The sequence below is a fragment of the Triticum dicoccoides genome, chromosome 7A, assembly GCF_002162155.2.
Source record: "Triticum dicoccoides isolate Atlit2015 ecotype Zavitan chromosome 7A, WEW_v2.0, whole genome shotgun sequence".
NCBI classification, from domain to species: Eukaryota; Viridiplantae; Streptophyta; class Magnoliopsida; order Poales; family Poaceae; genus Triticum; species Triticum dicoccoides.
The window spans coordinates 141,941,011-141,960,723 of NC_041392.1; the positions used below are offsets into that span (position 1 = coordinate 141,941,011).

The 19,713-nt window shown below is 51.2% G+C and overlaps 1 protein-coding gene across 1 annotated transcript; it reads left to right on the top strand.

Moving 5' to 3' along the window:
* The first annotated feature begins 16,992 nt into the window (after window positions 1-16,992).
* Window positions 16,993-19,005, top strand: LOC119327811 (UDP-glycosyltransferase 85A7-like). The gene is made up of 2 exons (XM_037600897.1): window positions 16,993-17,691; window positions 17,839-19,005. Exons 1-2 carry the CDS (start codon window positions 17,181-17,183, stop codon window positions 18,813-18,815), a joined length of 1,488 nt encoding a protein of 495 aa, XP_037456794.1. The 5' UTR covers window positions 16,993-17,180; the 3' UTR covers window positions 18,816-19,005.
* The last annotated feature ends 708 nt before the right edge of the window (window positions 19,006-19,713 follow it).

The window sequence follows — 19,713 nt, forward strand, 5'->3', positions numbered from 1 at the left end:
GTTGGGCGAATGATGTCTTGGGAGAGCTCTGTTCGGATGGGTTGTTGCAGATCATCAATCTCTGGGACATAATGATTAACCTAGTGCTGGATCCGGTGGAAAATGACACCCCCATATGGAGATGAAACAATGCAGGCACCTATACCTCGTAGTCGACTTATGACATGCTATGGCACGGCAGCATTCGTTGTGCTTCGGCTACAACAATCTGGAAATGCTGGGCGCCACTGTCCTGCAAGATCTTCATGTGGCTTGCGACGCAATATCGGCTCTAGACGGTGGATCGACGACTACGACATGGGCTGAAGACCACACCTCTGCTTGTTATATCTGCACCCAAGAGGAAGACTCGGTGGATCACATACTCCAACATTGTGTCTTCGTGAGACAGGTCTGGCACGGCTGCTTCCTGAAAGCTAGAATCCGTGACACACCGGTTCCAACGATGAATGACAAGATTGAAGATTGGTGGCTAGAGGCTCGCGCGCGCATACCGAAGGAAAACAAGAAGGGCTTCGACTCGGTGGCAATGCTCATTTGCTGGCACCTTTGGAAGCATCACAACGGATTGGTGTTCGGACCGTCGAGAGCCAGCTTGACTGTTGCATTTTTCACAAGCCAAGTCTTCGACGAACTTAGGTCTTGGGTGAGAGCGGGAGCACATGGAGTTAGCATATTTTGTGAGTAGTAGTGTACGGTATTAGGAGTGGAGCGTGTTAGGCTGGCTAGCTCTTTGATGTGCAGCTTAGGCCTTGCTGTAATCTCTCTCTTGTACATATTTTTTTGCCTTCTATAAAGCTAAGGTACGCGATTGCCTACTCTAAAAAAAGTAATGTGCAAGTTCAACAAAGCATCTCTGAATTACTGTTCATCCTTAAAGCACATGTACAGACATAATTGCTGATGTGGTTGCTAAAGTTTGTCATTCTACCATATCCCAGGTTTGTTTTTCTTGGCCCTACTCTTCCTGCCTTTTGTTAGAACAAATGATACTGGCTCATGTCCATCATCTTCATCCTCAAATAGCAACCCATGATCTTGTTCATCTGATGAAGGATTGAAATCAGGTTTCACCTCCTGTAACACACTTGAATGTGACCTACTGGTGGGGCTTCTCCTAATTTCCAGCTTCTTCCCTTTTTTGCAGGTTGTTGCATTGGTGGTTCTTCTCTTGCAACAACATTAACCTCCTCCTCCTCCTCCCACTCCTCATCCTCCATCTCAAACAAACCCTCAACCTTAGTGTCACCCTCGTAATGTACTTGTTCCTCTTTCGAATCTTCACCTTGATCTTCATCTTCCTGCTCTGCTAGTCTATTCCTATCGATGTCAAAACTGGCGGATCTCGGGTAGGGGGTCCCGAACTGTGCATCCAAGGCGGATGGTAATAGGAGGCAGGGGACACGATGTTTTACCCAGGTTCGGGCCCTCTTGATGGAGGTAAAACCCTACGTCCTGCTTGATTTATTCTTGATAATATGAGTAGTACAAGAGTTGATATACCATGAGATCGGAGAGGCTAAACCCTAGAAGCTAACCTATGGTATGATTGTATGTTGTCCTATGGACTAAAACCCTCCGGTTTATATAGACACCGGAGGGGGCTAGGGTTACACAAGGTCGGTTACAAAGGAGGAAATATACATATCCGTATCGCGTAGCTTGCCTTCCACGCCAAGTAGAGTCCCATCCGGACACGGGACGAAGTCTTCAATCTTGTATCTTCATAGTCCAACAGTCCGGTCAAAGGATATAGTCCGGTTGTCCGGAGACCCCCTAATCCAAGACTCCCTCAGTAGCCCCTGAACCACGCTTCAATGACGATGAGTCCGGCGCACAGTGTTGTCTTCAGCATTACAAGGCGGGTTCCTCCTCCGAATACACCACGGAAGAATTTGAATACAAGGATAGTGTCTGACCCTGCAAAATAAGTTTCACATACCACCGTAGAGAGAATAATATTACCACAAATCTAATCTGCTGACACATTTTGGCAGCATGACATCATGCCATGGCCCGGTAATTATTCAAACCGTTTTTCTTCACCCAGCCCCCGCACATAACGTGAGGCGATTTCTTGACACGTCTTGTCAAAGCAGAGATAGTGTTCCCCTTATTACGGGATTCTCATCAATACGGACGTGGGTAACCCAACCGCGCCATCAATTATGGCGCTTGAGGGATAAGCGAGTTTTATCAGGCAAGTGGGGGGTGCATAGTTTAGTCCGTCCTTATAAAGGGATAAGATCTCACCTTTTTCTACCCATGCCTTCTTCCTCCTTGCTCATCCATTCTTGCGCACTCGAGCTCCAGCGCCCAAGTCCGCATCCTCCTCCTCAACTCTCTCCAAACATGTCTGGAGCGGGGGGCAAGTGGATTGCCTCCTCCGTCACGGAGGGGCACATCAAAAAGTTACATGGAGCCGGATACTTAGCCGCGGATATCGCGCACCAGCTGCCAGCCGCGGGGCAGATCGTCCCTACCCTGGAACCTCACGAAAGGGTGGTTTTCCTCCCCCATTTCGTCTGCGGATTGGGGTTTCCCCTCCATCCATTCGTATGCGGCCTCATGTTCTACTACGGGCTGGACTTTCATGATCTGGCCCCGAATTTCATCCTCAACATCTCGGCGTTCATCGTCGTGTGCGAGGCTTTCCTCTGCATCCGGCCCCACTTTGGCCTGTGGCTGAAGACCTTCAATATCAAGCCGAAGGTGGTGGGTGGCCAACAAGCGGAATGCGGCGGAGCCATGGTGGGCAAAATGCCCAACGTTGCATGGCTCGAGGGCTCCTTCGTGGAGACCGTAAAGGGGTGGCAATCAGGGTGGTTCTACATCACCGAGCCGCGCGACACCAACTGGGTGGCGGCCCCCGAGTTTCGATCCGGAATCCCCACGCGGCTCACTTCCTGGAAGGAGAAGGGCCTGTCCTGGGGTTCATCGGTGGAGCTGGACGGACTCCAGAAGTATATCCGGAACATGACAAGCAAGAAACTTAAGCTTGTCAATATAGTCCGGGTCATGCTCTTCCGCCGGATCCTCCCGTGTCAACAACGGGATTTCAACTTATGGGAGTTCGAACCGGCCGACACCAGACTCTAAGTGAGCTCTTCGACACGACGCACAAAGACGTCTAGAGGGTGATGTTCAAGGGCACAGAGGTCCCTCCCTCTCTCACCGAGGACCGCGGGCTAAGCGTGAAGCGCCCTGCAAATCCGGTAAGTTCTATACATCTGGTAGGATATTTTTTTCCCATAGCTTAACCATGTGCGGGGTCTGAGCTCCCATGCCTTTGATAGGACTAGGTGGAGGCATCGGAGCAAATTGACTGTCCGGCCCCTCTGCCCGAAGACACTGCGGACGCTCTCATGACGGAGATGCTGACTCCGGCTCCTTATGAGGTGCCGGATAAGACCAAAGAAGAAGGCCAAGGGAACCCGAAAGAGTTCCCGGCGCCAGGTGGTACCGGACTCATCGTCCGATAACTCCGCGACGCTCTCCTCCCATGAAAATGAGGAGGAAGATGAAGATGCTTCCCCTCCAGCCAGGGGAGACAAGAAAAGGAAGGCCGCCCCAACCGGGGAGGCCGAAGGGTCCAAGAAGGGAAGGACTCTTCTTTCGGACTGCTCCGCCACCACCGCCGAAGATGAAGACGAGTGGCTGCTCAGGGCCAAGCCCCTGGCGAAGTCGTAAGTATTCGGATACCAGAGTAACTCATAGCATACCTTTGTCACACTGCTTCTCCTAACACCGAATATGATTATGCAGACCGCCCCAAGCTCGTATCGACGTATCCTCGTCGGGCGGTTCCTTGGACTCGTCGGATATGGATAGCGATCCACTTTCGAGCGCCTCCTCCCCTTGCCCTACGAACAATGTCGAGGTATTGTCTCAAGGGGCACTGAGCTGGGGGGAGACAGTCCCGGAGGCGCCTCAAGGCAACCTTCCGGACTCCAGGAGCAAAGGGAGCAAGACTCCCGGGGGCTCCAAGTTCGGCTCTCAGCCGAACACCGCGCCGGAACCTCCAGTGGTTCCGGACTCGGGCAGGCGGCCCCCTTCCAAAAGGGGCAAGACGCCCGTGCCGGTGACCTTTGTCCATCCAAAGGCACTGGACAACCTGTTGGGAGCGCTTTGAGGCGCTTCCATCGATGAAGAACACCGCACTATTATGAGTGCGGTGATCAAGAAGGTTCAGTCCGCCAAGAGCGGAGTGACTGAAGCCTGTGCCAGCCTTCTAACAGGCTTTGAGGTAAGTATTGAAAATATAGGAAAAATATTACCGCATAGACAGTAGCCCCTGATCCTCTGTTTGGTGTTCACAAAGAAAAGCCGAATAGAGGATCAAATAAATATGCAGGAGTCTAATATAAGTATGTCTGTATGCGTATGCAGGCTTCGCTGCTGACCTCTGCCGCACTGACTGCAAAGGTTGCTGCACTGAAGCAGGACCTTGAGGGGTCCAAGAAAGAGCTCGGCCTTGCCAAGAGGCAGCTCGAGGAGAACAAAGGTAAGTAATACATTGTCTATATATATAAAAGAAAATGTGGTTGTGAAATGACAGGATCATCATGAATGTGCCAGGGGCCACGACCGAGGTGGCGACCCTGAAGCAAGCGCTGTCTGAGGCCGAAGACAAAGTGGCAAAGGAGCGCACCGAGCGGGAAAAGCAAGAGGCACAGATGGGCGAGGTGCAGCAAGAGCTCCAGGCTCTCGTGATGAAGCACGAGACTTTGGAGCTTGACTCGAAGACGCGAGAGTCTGAGCTTGCCGCGGCCCTCGAGAGCGCAAAGAATGCCAAGGCCGAAGCCCAAAAATCCCTCCATGAGATTGACGCAATGAGGAAGATAGCGGCGGGTAAGGCATTCAATATGCAAAGCAAGCACGTGCAAGTAAATTACTTGTTACTTACCCGAATCCGGAGCTCTCAAGGAGCATTCTAGATTTGCCCCGCAGCGTGTCGGATGCCGCGGAATATTACCAGGACGTGGAGGGAATCTCGACGGAGAAGTTGTTCTGGTCTCAGTATACTGGGACCGAACACCCGATGCCTGTGAGCGACTAGCTGAAGCAACTGGTCGAGCTGCACAAGGCGGCCGAATAGGCCATGAAGGGCTTTATAGTCCGGATGTGGCCTGGCAAAGCCCTTCCCAACAACTACTTCGGCCTGGTGAGGCGGCTTGTGGATGCCTGTCCACAGCTGAAAGTCATCAAGCGGTCCGTCTGCATAGAAGGTGCACGCCGGGCTTTTGCCCGTGCAAAGGTGCACTAGGCCAAGATGGACACCGAGAAGCTGGTGAAGGAGGGGTCGCCGCAGGGCAAGGAGCATCGCCACGCCAAGATGTATTATGAGGGGGTCCTGAAGGGTGCCCGTCTTGTAGCGGACGAGTGTGCGAAAGATGTAATATTTGAATGAACTTGCTCGTGTGATCCTGTATTATGAAAACTTGTTCATATGCGCTATGCAACGCTTGTTTGAATTTAAAATATTACCTTCTGTTCGGCTGTTTATCAAATCTAAGAGATGGCTAGTCGTAGGCTTCTGCCCCCATGTCACGAGTGCTGGGGTGTTCGGGATAAACCTGAGCACTCTTGTTCCCATTTTTTGGTCCTTCGAGGGAGGTGCTCAGCACAACAAACAAGGCAATCAGACTATAATGCTTTATCACTCTCACTTAGCCATAGAATTATATAATTTTAAATTTTGGCGAAGCCCTAGTATTCGGAAGGCCGAATTCGGGGCGCTATACACGCCTTAAGCCGGACAAAGCCGACTCCTCGCTCTAAGCGGCATAAATCTTTAGGGACTTGAAACCTCTCGAACAGCGACCAGTCTCTCGCCTTATCATGACAGTCAGTTTTAGCTTTCTCTACTGAGGTGCTTAGCCCAGCTAAACCGGGGCACAATCGCAGTAGTTCTCCCAATGCTATCTTAGCCGATATAGCGGAACGTAAGGTACCAAAACATGGGAGCCGGGTAAACCCAACTATTGACCCAAGACATGATTCGGAGCTGATGCATATAATGCTATAAGTTCGGGGTGCCGCACTGTCAAAGTGTTCGGACTTCTCACGCTGTATTATGGGGTACGCTTAAGCCCCTGGCGTATTGGCCGTACCAGAGTGTACGGGTGCTGAATGTCATGAATGAACATATATATATATAAGAGGAATAGAGAATGGGATAATAGTCTAGTGCTATGCATTGTTTATTCAAAAAGGTGCGTAAAGCAGAATGATACAAGTAGTGCGATAAGCAAAGAGTAGGACTATTTGACATGTCCCCTCCAAGGGCAAGCTGAGGAATGGTATTTAAAGAAGGTATTTCACTCGTTGTCAGAGACCACCTGAGAGTTCCGTGGTGCGACGTAGCTTTCTGCCTCCTCGGTTGTTGCATCGTGTGTCCGGCAACCATACTGCCGGACGGGGTTTCCACAGATTAAAGTCCTGAAAGAGAGAAAAATAACAAAACGGGAAGCCCCTAGTGCGGTTGAGCCGCGTCTTGGGGCGTGCCGTAGTCGTGCCCCCTCCCCCCTGTGCCCATGGTATTTTTAATGCATAATTATGTACACGTGGCACAGATTTCGCCGTTTGGCTGGTACTGGGGTGGGGGCCGCATTGCTATGCGAGCTCGGAACGTGCCAGGAGGTCTTGTTGCCGATTACTCCGGGTGCGCTTGAAGGTGTCCGAGTCTTGAATCGCCGAACTGGTGGATTTCCTTAAGAGGTTGCTTTGCGCTTCTGCTGCGAGGGCCGCAGTGTGCTCCTCCATGCAGAGAGAGCGCTCTGTGTTTCCATTGACTGTGATGACCCCCTGAGGTCCTGGCATCTTGAGCTTGAGGTATGCATAATGCGGTACCGCATTGAATCTCGCAAATGTGGTTCGCCCGAGCAGTGCATGATAGCCGCTGCGGAACGGGACTATATCGAAGATTAACTCCTCGCTTCGGAAGTTATCCGGGGATCCGAAGACCACTTCCAGTGTGACTGAGCCTTTGCAATGGGCCTCTACACCTGGTATGACGCCTTTGAAGGTCGTTTTTGTGGGTTTGATCCATGAGGGGTCTATACCCATTTTGTGCATTGTGTCCTGATAAAGCAAGTTCAGGCTGCTGCCACCGTCCATGAGGACTCGAGTGAGGTGAAATCCGTCAATGATTGGGTCTAGGACCAGTGCGGCGAATCCGCCATGACGGATACTAGTGGGGTGGTCCCTACGATCGAAGGTGATCGGACAGGAGGACCATGGGTTGAGCTTTGGGGCGACTGGCTCCAACGCATATACGTCCCTTAGCGCATGCTTCCGCTCCCTCTTGGGGATGTGGGTTGCATATATCATGTTCACCGTCCGCACTTGTGGGGGGAACCTCTTCTGTCCTCCGGTGTTCGGCTGCCGGGGCTCCTCCTCGTCATCGCTATGTGACCCCTTATCCTTGTTTTCGGCATTTAACTTGTTGTCCTGCTTAAACACCCAACAATCCATGTTGGTGTGGTTGGCTGGCTTGTCGGGGGTGCCGTGTATTTGACACGAGCGATCGAGTATACGGTCCAAACTGGATGGGCCTAGAGTGCTTCTTTTGAATGGCTTTTTCCGCTGACCGGGTTTAGAGCCTCTGAATCCGGCATTGACTGCCGTATCCTCGGTATTATCGTTGTTAATGTGATGCTTGTGTTAGTTGCGACGTGACCTACCATTGCCATCCTTGGTATCCGAAGTACCATGGTTCTTTGATATGTTATTGCTGCAAGCCAGCCAGCTGTCTTCTCCCGCGCAAAAGCGGGTCATGAGTGTCGTGAGGGCTGCCATAGATTTCGGCTTTTCCTAGCCAAGGTGCCAGGCGAGCCACTCGTCGTGGATGTTGTGCTTAAAAGCTGCTAGGGCCTCTGCATCCGGACAGTCGACGATTTGATTTTTCTTTGTTAGGAACCGTGTCCAGAATTTCCTGGCTGATTCCTCTGGCTGCTGAATTATGTGGCTCAAGTCATCGGCATCTGGTGGTCGCACATAAGTGCCCTGGAAGTTGTCAAGGAATGTGGCTTCCAGATCCTCCCAACATCCAATGGATTCTGCTGGCAGGCTGTTGAGCCAATGCCGAGCTGGTCCTTTGAGTTTAAGTGGGAGGTATTTGATGGTGTGTAGATCGTCACTGCGGGCCATGTGGATGTGCAGGAGGAAGTCCTCGATCCATACTGCAGGATCTGTTGTGCCGTCGTATGATTCTATATTTACGGATTTGAAACCCTCTGGGATTTGATGATCCATTACTTCGTCTATGAAGCATAGGGGGTGTGCGGCGCCTCTGTACTGGGCTATATCGCGACGCAGCTCAAATGAGTCTTGTCCGTTGTGTTTGGCCAGGCCGGACTTACTTTTACTGTATCCGGCGTGACGGTTATCGTCTCGCATAGTGGCGCGCCCTTGCGATCCGTAGATCGATCTTGTGTGTTTTGCTTTGTCCTCCAATACGTCTCGCAGGTCTGGTGTATTTCCCCATGTCTTGACATTTTTATTTGAGTAGCGTCGGGGTGCGGGCTGAACTTTTGGCTGGAATGCCTCTTTGTCGCGGCCACGAGGTGGCCGATCAGCCGCGTCATACGCCGGAGATGTAGGTTTTGATGCTTCCTCCTCCAGTCGGGGTAGCAACCTGCACTTTGGGTAACTCTTGGAGGGGCGTTCAAGTTTATATTCCTCGGCCGCAAGGACTTCAGTCCATCTGTCAGCTAGCAAATCTTGACCAGCTTGAAGCTGCTGTTGCTTTTTCTTAAGGCTATTTGCCGTGGCTATAAGCCGACGCTTGAAGCGCTCTTGTTTGACGGGATCCTCAGGCACGACAAATTCGTCATCGTCGAGGCTTGCCTCGTCTTCGGAGGGGGGCATGTAATTATCATCCTCCGCCTCTCCATCTGCCGCTCTCTCGGAAGGGCTGGCTTCTCCATCCTCCTGCCCTAAATCTTGCTGGAGGGGATTGTTGTCGTCTTCGGCACTGTCTAGAGTGTTATTATCTCCTATGCCGGTGTCACCGCTTTTGCTTTGGCGAGACTTAGAGCGGCGCCGCTGACGTTGGCGCTTGGGTTGCTTCTTGGATGGGTCATCCTCCGCTGTCCCGTCGCCATTTCCTTCTTTGGGTGTGTGAAAGCACAAGTGCTCCCTGTGTGGTTTTGGTAATTAATGTCAACATATCTCTTGTTGGACTAACACTTTTACCTAGTATGTTTCAGATAAGTTCAACAATGGAGTGGCATGGACTAGAGGATGTGGAACCCCTTCAAGATGCTAAGGACAAAGGATTGGCTCAAGCTTCAAGATCAAGACTCTACATTTTCTATTTTAGTGATCCAAGATCACATTGAGTCTATAGGAAAAGCCAATACTATCAAGAGGGGATGAGGTGTTGCTTAATGGCTTGCTTGCTCAAAGTGCTTAGTGATATGCTCCAAAACCCTCAACTACCTTCCCACATCCACATATGACCTAAACCAAAACTCAAACTCGGCCCCACCGATTCTATCTATCCGGCGCCACCGAGTTTCAAATGTCATAGCCACTGCCACAAACCCTAGGCAAATCGGTCTCACCGATAGGGATCTCGGTCTCACCGAGATGGGATTGTAATCTCTCTGTTTCCCTTCATAACGTTTCAGTCTTACCGAGGTGAGCGATCGGTCCCACCGAGATTGCAATGTAAACTCTCTGTTTCCCTTTTGTAACATTTCGGTCTCACCGAGATGAGCGAATCGGTCCCACCGAGTTTACCTGACCAACTCTCTGGTTAGCTTATTACCAAAATCGGTCCCACCGAGTTTGTGTAATCGGTCACACCAAGATTACGTTATGCCCTAACCCTAACCATATCGGTCCTACCGAGTTGCATCTCAGTCCCACCGAAAATTCTAACAGTCACTAGGTTTGCTGAATCGGTCCGACCGAGTTTAACCATTCGGTCCCACCGAGTTTGGCAAATTGTGTGCAACAGTTAGATTCTGTGTGGAGGCTATATATACCCCTCCACCCACTCTTCATTCGTTGAGAGAGCCATCAGAACATACCTACACTTCCAATACACATTTTCTGAGAGAGAACCACCTACACTTGTGTTGAGGTCAAGATATTCCATTCCAACCATATGAATCTTGATCTCTAGCCTTCCCCAAGTTGCTTTCCACTCAAATCTTCTTTCCATCAAATCCAAATCCTGTGAGAGAGAGAGAGAGTTGAGTGTTGGGGAGACTATCATTTGAAGCACAAGAGCAAGGAGTTCATCATCAACACACCATTTGTTACTTCTTGGAGAGTGGTGTCTCCTAGATTGGCTAGGTGTCACTTGTGAGCCTCCGACAAGATTGTGGAGTTGAACCAAGGAGTTTGTAAGGGCAAGGAGATCACCTACTTTGTGAAGATCTACCGCTAGTGAGGCAAGTCCTTCGTGGGCGACGACCGTGATGGAATAGACAAGGTTGCTTCTTCATGGACCCTTTGTGGGTGGAGCCCTCCGTGGACTCGCGCAACCGTTACCCTCCGTGGGTTGATGTCTCCATCAACGTGGATGTACGATAGCACCACCTATCGGAACCACGACAAAAACCTTCGTGTCTCCAATTGCGTTTGAATACTCCAAACCCTTCTCCTTACATTCTTGCAAGTTGCATGCTTTACTTCCCGCTGCTCATATACTCATTACATGCTTGCTTGATATGTATTGTGTTTGTTAAACTTGTTTTTTAAACTCCACTTAAACTTAAGAATATTAAAAACTGCAACTTTTGGCAATTAGTGTCTAATCACCCCCCCCCTCTAGACACCTCTTCTCGATCCTTTCAATTGGTATTAGAGCATTGGTCTCCATTGCCTTGGTTTAAACACCATTGGAGGAAGATGGATGTGTCTACTTTGGGGAGTCTTAGACATAGAGTGCCTATTCTTGATGGAGAGTATTTTCATGAGTGGAAAAATGAAATGCTTGAGATTTTCAATGAATATCATTTGAACAAGTACATTACTAGCTCTTGTGCACCTCATGTTGATCCTTTGCACCCTACCCTAGATGAAGATATTGACATGATTCACAATCTTAGAACTGTTAATCTTATCACTAGAGGCTTGCCTAGAAACTTGATTGGATGTTTGCCGACTCTTAAGTGTGCCTACACCATATGGAAATTTCTTGAGGAACCCTTTCCTAATTACTCCTTGAAAGATCTAGATGAAATCCTCCATAAGTCTATTGCTTTGATTAAGATGAGTTCCAATGATCCCAAATTTGGTGACTGCTTATTTGAGCTTACTAATCTTAGGAGTGCCAAAGGAGATGTTGGAATCATTAGCAATATCATTTCCAGAGCTATTAGAATTCATAAAGATAACTATAAAAATGATCATTTATCTAATGAATTGCCCTCTCTAGGAATTTATCAATCACAAGATGACGTTGAACATGAATACTCGGATGAGGATGAGGATGATGATGATGATAGTGACTATGATCTCGATGATGCGATGAGACACTTTGCTCTTATGGAAAATCTTCGCGGCTACATGGCTGGAGGAAAGGAATGGGTCCTTGATAGTGGATGTACTGATCATATGACCGGAGATAAAGACATGTTCCATGAGCTTGCTGAAAATGACGGCCCTCGAAAGTATGTCACTTTTGGTGATAATTCAAAGGGTAAGGTGGTTGGCCTTGGTAAGGTGGCCATCTCACATGATAGCTCCATACAAAATGTCATGCTCGTTGAATCTCTTGGCTAGAACTTACTTTCAGTATCTAGACTTGCTGATTTCGGTTTCAATGTCCTATTTACTGAAGTAGACTGCCAAGTGTTTCATAGAGATAATCATAAAATGGTCTTTACCGGTATACGTAGAGGAGATCTTTACATTGTTGATTTCACTAAAAAGGCTCAACCTAAAACTTGCTTAATTGCCAAATCTTCTAAAGGCTGGTTGTGGCATAGAAGACTAGGTCGTGTTGGTATGCGAAATCTTGATAAGCTTATTAAAGGTGATCATATCCTTGGAATAAAAGATGTCATATTTGACAAGGATAGTAGTGCTTGTCAAGCAGGGAAACAAGTTGGAGGAAGTCACCACGCGAAGAAAATCATGACCACAAGAAGACCACTCGAGCTACTTCACATGGATCTCTTTGGTCCAAATGCCTACAAGAGTCTCGGTGGTAACTCATTTGGTCTAGTCATAGTTGATGATTTTTCAAGATTTACGTGGGTGTTCTTTCTTGATGACAAATCGCAGGTCCAAAAGATCTTCAAAAACTTCGCTAGGAAGGCCCAAAATCACTTTGAAGTGAAGATCAAGAAGGTTCGGAGTGACAACGGAACGGAGTTCAAGAACGCAAATGTGGACACCTTTCTTGACGAAGAAGGGATTTCACACAAGTTCTTGGCTACGTACACACCTCAACAAAATGGAGTTGTTGAAAGGAAGAACCGGACTCTTATCGAGATGGCAAGAACGATGCTTGATGAGTACAAAACGCCAAAGCACTTTTGGGCGGAAGCGGTTGAGACAACTTGTCATGCAATAAATCGCTTGTATCTTCACAAGCTACTCGGCAAGACGGCATACGAGCTCCTCACCGGTAACAAACCCCAGGTTGGATACTTTCGAGTATTCGGCTCAAAGTGCTACATTCTTGATAAGAATCGTCGTTCTAAATTTGCTCCTAAATCTCATGAAGGTTTCCTACTTGGTTATGGCTCAAACTCTCACACTTACCGTGTCTACAACAATTTCACTCGAAAGGTTGAAGAGACGGTATATGTGAAGTTTGATGAATCTAACGGCTCGCAAGTAGAGCAATTGCCAATTGATGTAGGAGACAAAGACCCTTCGGAAGCAATTCAAGACTTGTCCATTGGCAAGATTCGTCCAACGAAAGTGAAGGAGAGTGCCTCGTCCGTACAAGTGTAAGCTTCTACCTCATGACAAGGTGAACCAAGAGTTGATACGGAAGCATCCACAAGTGGGACACGCCAAGATGAAGAAAACGAGGGAGCGCACCAAGATGAACATCAACAACCTCCTTCTCCACCACGACAAGAGAACGACAATGTCAACAATGAATAAGGCCAAGAAGAAGAACAATATGAAGAGGATGTTCCACCCTGACCCAAGCAAAAGCTTTCACGAGTTCGAGCAAGAATTGCCAAAGATCATCCCGTTGAGCAAATCTACAATGATATCCAAACCAGGAGAATCACTCGCTCTAAAACTCGTTTAGCTAACTTTTGTGAACATTACTCATTCATCTCTAGCATTGAACCTATGAAGGTTGAAGAAGCATTGGAGGATCCGGAATGGATAAACGCTATGCATGAAGAGCTCACAACTTTGAGAAATCAAGTGTGGACATTGGTCGAGAAGCCCGACAACAACCACAACATCATTGGTACCAAATGGGTGTTTCGCATTGTGGGCAGTGGTTCCTCTTCGTCTCCCGCATCGTCGTCCATACCGTCGATGTCTTCGGAGTCGAAGTCAAGCATGTCGGTTAAGTCGTCGACAGTGGCTACTAAGTGGGTGGTGGGTGGGCGGCAAATTTCTTTGTCATCCGCATCCCAATCCTGCCGAACATAGTTCGGCCAGGACTCTCCTGACAAGGAGAGAGACCTTAATGAGTTCAATATGTCGCCGAAGGGCGAGTGCTGAAAAATATCCGCGGAGGTAAACTCCATGATCGGCACCCAGTCGGATTCGATAGGCATGGGCACAGGCGGTTCGGAGTCCGTGGCCTCAGAAGAATCTGGTAGTTCGGCGTCACGGCTCCCGTGAAGGGTAAGGTCGATACTCGGCTCGATCGCCGATGAGAGTGCGGCCTCTGTGGCGGGGTCTATCCACCCGTCCATGGACGGCGCATCTGGCTCCAAATTGAGGGTCGGAGTGGCTGCCGGCGCGATCTCCTGAGCACAGTCCAATGGCAGAGCTAAATCATGCTCCTCGTGACCGTGTGGCGCACTAGGCAGGGGCTCGAATCCATCGAAGATCAAGTCTCCGCGGATATCGACCATGTAGTTTAAGCTTCCAAACCTGACCTGGTGGCCAGGGGCGTAACTCTTGATCTGCTCCAGATGGCCAAGCGAATTGGCCCGCGGTGCGAAGCTGCCGAACACAAAGATCTGTCTGGGGACAAAAGTCTCACCCTGAACTGCATCGCTATCGATGATCGAATGAGCCATCCAGCCTAATGACGACGACACAGAGGAACTCTCAATGAAAGCACCAATGTCGGTGTCAAAACCGGCGGATCTCGGGTAGGGGGTCCCGAACTGTGCGTCCAAGGCGGATGGTAACAGGAGGCAGGGGACACGATGTTTTACCCAGGTTCGGGCCCTCTTGATGGAGGTAAAAACCCTACGTCCTGCTTGATTTATTCTTGATAATATGAGTAGTACAAGAGTTGATCTACCACGAGGTCGGAGAGGCTAAACCCTAGAAGCTAGCCTATGGTATGATTGTATGTTGTCCTACGGACTAAAACCCTCCGGTTTATATAGACACCGGAGGGGGCTAGGGTTACACAAGGTCGGTTACAAAGGAGGAAATATACATATCCGTATTGCCTAGCTTGCCTTCCACGCCAAGTAGAGTCCCATCCGGACACGGGACGAAGTCTTCAATCTTATATCTTCATAGTCCAACAGTCCGGTCAAAGGATATAGTCCGGCTGTCCGGAGACCCCCTAATCCAGGACTCCCTCAATTCCCCTGTATTATCTCTGTGTCTTCAGAAATCTTGTACTTCTCCATACAGAAAGGTTTGTTATCACTATCATATGCAGCCCCAGAATCATCACTACTATTATGTGCCTCCTCTAGCAGTGGTTCTTCCTTCATTACAGCTTTGAGCTTCCCCTTACTGAAATTTCTGCTCTCATGTGTGCACATAGCAGTAGGTTGAGTAGTACCACCCCTGCACTGACTCTGAAAAACAACACCTTCTTCATCAACAACAAGCACAGCAGGATCACTGAGATCATACACAACAGGTGGTTCATACAATATTGTTGCTAATTCTTCTTCTATGTGACATACTTTACTAAAAGGTGTTGTTGTTGCCCTCGCTAACAAATGAAGAACTAAAGTATGCTCATAGTCCTTCTTTAGTTTCTGCAATTTGATGCTTGTGACAATCAATTCTAAGCCATGCTCTCTCTCTCCTCTCCTATGCCTAAATTCTTCATGTGGTACAATTCATGAGAGAAAGAAAATCCTTGTGTTTGCAACAGTGCATATAGATTTTGAAATGTTACATCTGAGTTGCATATCCTCTTGTCCAAATTATGTTAAGCATCAAAGTGCATCCTAACATCCCAAACAGCGTCATCCAAACTACAATTGATAGCAAAATTGAAAATTCCAGTAAAACTAACCCTAGCTCCCAATTTGAACTAGGCAGAAAGAAGAGAGGAGAGGGACTTGCAGCACGCCACCAACTCCACTGGTCCAGTGATGGCTAGTGGTAGGGTTGGCCACCCAAATCTCTGCCAGCCTCACCCGCCGCTCCATGGACAGCGGCGCCTCCTCCAAATCCTCATCGTCGCTCGAGTAAAACGAACTGGAGCCGCCGCTGTCGAGACCTACGTGCTCATCACTCCCGAGGCCGGGAAGGTCTTCGTAGCCGCCCACACCACTACCACTGCTACAACCACCGTCACCGCCGCTGCCATCGCCAGAGAGCCACGCTGCAAGGGGAAAGAGATGGGGGAATGGGAGCTAGGGTTCGTCATGTTGGAACCGGTTCGACAGAGCCAAGAACGACCGAGCTGGCTTCGTCCTAGTCAGCGGAGCAGTGTGCGCGGGTTGACCAGCATGTCACCTGACAGGTGGGACCGCTCGGTCAGATACACGGTCAATACGTGCTTATACAGGCGTCAGACCGTTTTGCAACACTTAGGATGAGAGTTGGTACTGACTTGCAAAAAATGTGACTAGTGATACCAATTCGTTACGACGTGCCGAAATATGGTAGTTTCATGCAATTAACTCTAGGGAAGCTGAAAAGAAAAACAGATTGGCACATTTTTCCAATTTCCGTATCCCAAGACGTAATAGGGCGATCCGATATCATGACTTTCGAAAGTTCCCGGCGCCATCTTAGAAAGACAGCTTTCAATCTTTCTACGGATATACAATGAGAATACAGTGATGTGCTTTTACTAGACTGTAGACCAAGGAAGAGGAGCATCCACGATTGATCGCGCCGCGCACTCATCACTCATCAGCAATGGGATGGAACAAAAACAAGAACGCCCTGCAGTCCCAGAAGCGAACAACCCATCCGATCCCCGAAAGATTTCCTGGGGCTTCTCAGTTGCAGGGATCGCCATCTCATCCCGTAGCTCCCATATAAAAGCCCCCGGCATGGCCCTTTTCCCCGCGGCCCCATCGACCCGATGCTCGGAAGAATAGACAAGTGCTTCAATCAAGTCATATGAAAATGGGAAAACAATGGTCGCGGTCATCGTTTCCTGCTCCCCGGAAAGCTCCGGCTCCGGCTGCCGTAAACATATCCCACGCCTCGATCGCGGCGGCCGTGTCAGCGGGGCGATTGGGCTACCTGGATCCGGTGAATCTCGGGGGCGGGAGAGAACGGGATGGCGAATACGTTTTGTTATTCCGCGGCCAGCCACGCCGCGCCAAGCCGGCCGTCAGAGCGGATCACGTGTCCAGGGCTCCAAAGGATACTGGATAGTGGATACGGCTCTACGCCATGTAGCTGTATTGGTTTTGCTTTTGTTTTTGTACACTTATCAGTTTCTCTGTCAGAGTATACTTGTGTAGCTAGTCGTCGTCGGTCAGCTCGAGCTCGACAGCGAGGGGAAGGAGGGTGAGGCCAGGGAAGAAGGGCAGCCCGACCGGCTTTGCCCGGTCACGTGTGGCGCGCGCGGGAGATCTTCCCACCAGGAGCCGGGGAGATTTTGTTCCGGAGGACACGATCTTGTCTCGCAGACCGTGAATATATGCGCCGTGACCAAATCCAAGGTAACATCACACACATATCCGCTTCGAAAGCCGCGACGACGACGACGACGATGACCAGCTAGCCAGCTCGCCTATTTAGCTAGCCCGTCACAGCGCGCTCATTTGGAGGATGTGTTTGTACTTGTAGCGCAGTGCGATCGAGTGAGCAGGAGCTAGAGCTAGTGGTGGCAGAGGCAGGACAGACCGATGGGAGCGGCCATGGCGGAGGAGAGGAGGGCGCACGCGATGATGTTCCCGTTCCCGTGCTCGGGCCACATCAACCCGACGCTGAAGCTGGCGGAGCTGCTGCACTCGCGCGGGGTGCACGTCACCTTCGTCAACACCGAGCACAACCACAAGCGCCTGCTGCGGACGGGCGGCGCGCGGCTCGCCGGCCGGGACGGATTCCGGTTCGAGTCCGTGCCCGACGGGCTGGACGACGCCGACCGCGCCTCGCCAGACAAGACGGTGAGGCTCTACCTGTCGCTGCGGAGGAGCTGCGGCCCGCCGCTGGTGGACCTGGCGCGCCGACTCGGGGAGCAAGAGGGCGTGCCGCCCGTCACCTGCGTCGTGCTCAGCGGCCTCGCCAGCTTCGTGCTCGGCGTCGCGGAGGAGCTCGGCGTGCCGTCCTTCGTCATCTGGGGCACCAGCGCCGTCGGCTTCGTCTGCACGCTCCGGCTGCGCCAGCTCACACAGAGAGGCTACACGCCGCTCAAAGGTACACCTATCTGAACGATCGGCCCATCGCCCGCGCTCGTCATGCTTGATGATCGCTGCATGAGCGCACATGGATGCTGCATGTGTCGCACTGGTGTATATGGATCGATGCAAATGTTCAATCCGTGTCTGTTTCTTGGCTCTGCAGATGAGAGCTACTTGACCAACGGGTACCTGGACACGCCGATCGACTGGATCGCCGGGATGCCGACGGTGCGGCTCGGCGACATCTCCAGCTTCGTCCGGACGGTGGAGCCAAACGGGTTCGGCCTGCGCGTGGAGGAGGAGGAGGCCAACAGCTGCGGCAGGGCGCAGGGCCTCATCCTCAACACGTTCGACGAGCTCGAGCCAGACGTCCTGGGCGCGCTCCGGGACGAGTTCCCGCGCGTGTACACCATCGGGCCGCTCGCTGCCGCCATGCACCGCCGCGTCGACCACGGCGCGTCCGGGCTGAGCCTGTGGGAGGAGGACGCGGCGTGCATGGCGTGGCTGGACGCGCAACCGGCGGCGGGGTCGGTGCTGTACGTCAGCTTCGGGAGCCTGGCGGTGCTGTCGCTGGACCAGCTGGCGGAGTTCGCGTGGGGCCTCGCCGCCAGCAACCGCCCGTTCCTCTGGGTCGTGCGCCCCGGGCTTGTCGCCGGCGACCGCGGCATGGAGGCCCTGCCGGCCGACTTCCTCGCGGAGACCAAGGGCCGGCGCTTCATCGCCGAGTGGTGCGCGCAGGAGCAGGTGCTGCGGCACCGCGCCGTGGGGGGCTTCCTGACGCACAGCGGGTGGAACTCGACGACGGAGAGCATCTGGGCGGGTGTGCCGATGATCTGCGCGCCGGGGTTCGCGGACCAGTACATCAACAGCCGATACGTGTGCGGGGAGTGGGGCGTCGGGCTGCGCCTGGACGAGCAGCTGCGGCGAGAGCAGGTCGTGGCGCACATCGAGGAGCTCATGGGCGGAGGGGAGAAGGGCGAGGAGATGAGGCGCCGCGCCGCTGAGTGGAAGGCTCGTGCCGAGGCGGCGACGGCGCCCGGGGGGTCGGCGTACGAGAACCTCGACAAGCTGGTCGAGGAGCTGCGGCTGGAGGTGCCGGACGGCGGCGCCAAGCTTGCCAAAGTCACGCACGCCCGGTGACGTCACCGCCAGGCAGTGTCATGTCCCACTGTTGCGTAATGTACTCTTAGACTTTTGGGTGCATGCTGTTGTTTTCTCTCGATCTCGAACTTGTCATTTATCGTCAAGATTTAGCTCAGCGACTGGCACGCCGATCGTTTCTTACACGCATGGCTCTCTTCAAACTATGCAAATCATGGGCTTAATGGCATCTCCGAGGGCGACTGCAAAATTCCTCTCGCATCCGTGGACACGGTTGCGGGGCAGCTATCCAACGCCTCCTGCATACATTTCAACAACATTTTAAATCAATCCGACAAAAATTATGCAAGGACGGCAGATTTCATATAAACTAGATAACATCCAATATATTTTAAACATTTTTAACTAAAAACTATACCGGACTAAGGTAAAACTAGTCTATGGCCGGCGTCAGCGGATATCCGATTGTGTATGCCGGCGCTGCTTTGATGGTGGCCTACATGGGAACCAGTAGCGAATCTAGGATGAAATTGAAGGGCAGGCTCAACTTCAGTACACAGGCTGAAACTGGGTTATGATGGGCTGAAACTGGGCTGAGATGGGCTGGGATAGGCTGGATTTTAATTTCGGAGGGCAGGCTTGAGCCCATCCAAGCCTGCCCCTTGGATTCGCCGCTGATGGGAACCAAGCAGGGGCGGCCTACCGTGTTCTACTTCTCCTCGATGATGGCTTTTTTCTCCGTCGGATGTGTTGGCCACCGTTTTGTCCATCTCCGTGAAGCCGACTTCTTTCTCCGTGGACAGGGCGCGGTTACAGGTTACATGTACGTTGAGAGCGGATGGCGCGGTTCCGGGCATGGGAGCAGCAGTACGACACGACGGCGTCCATGGCAGCCACGTTGCCCGTGCTGCCGTGCTCCCTCGCGTGCAGGCCTGGA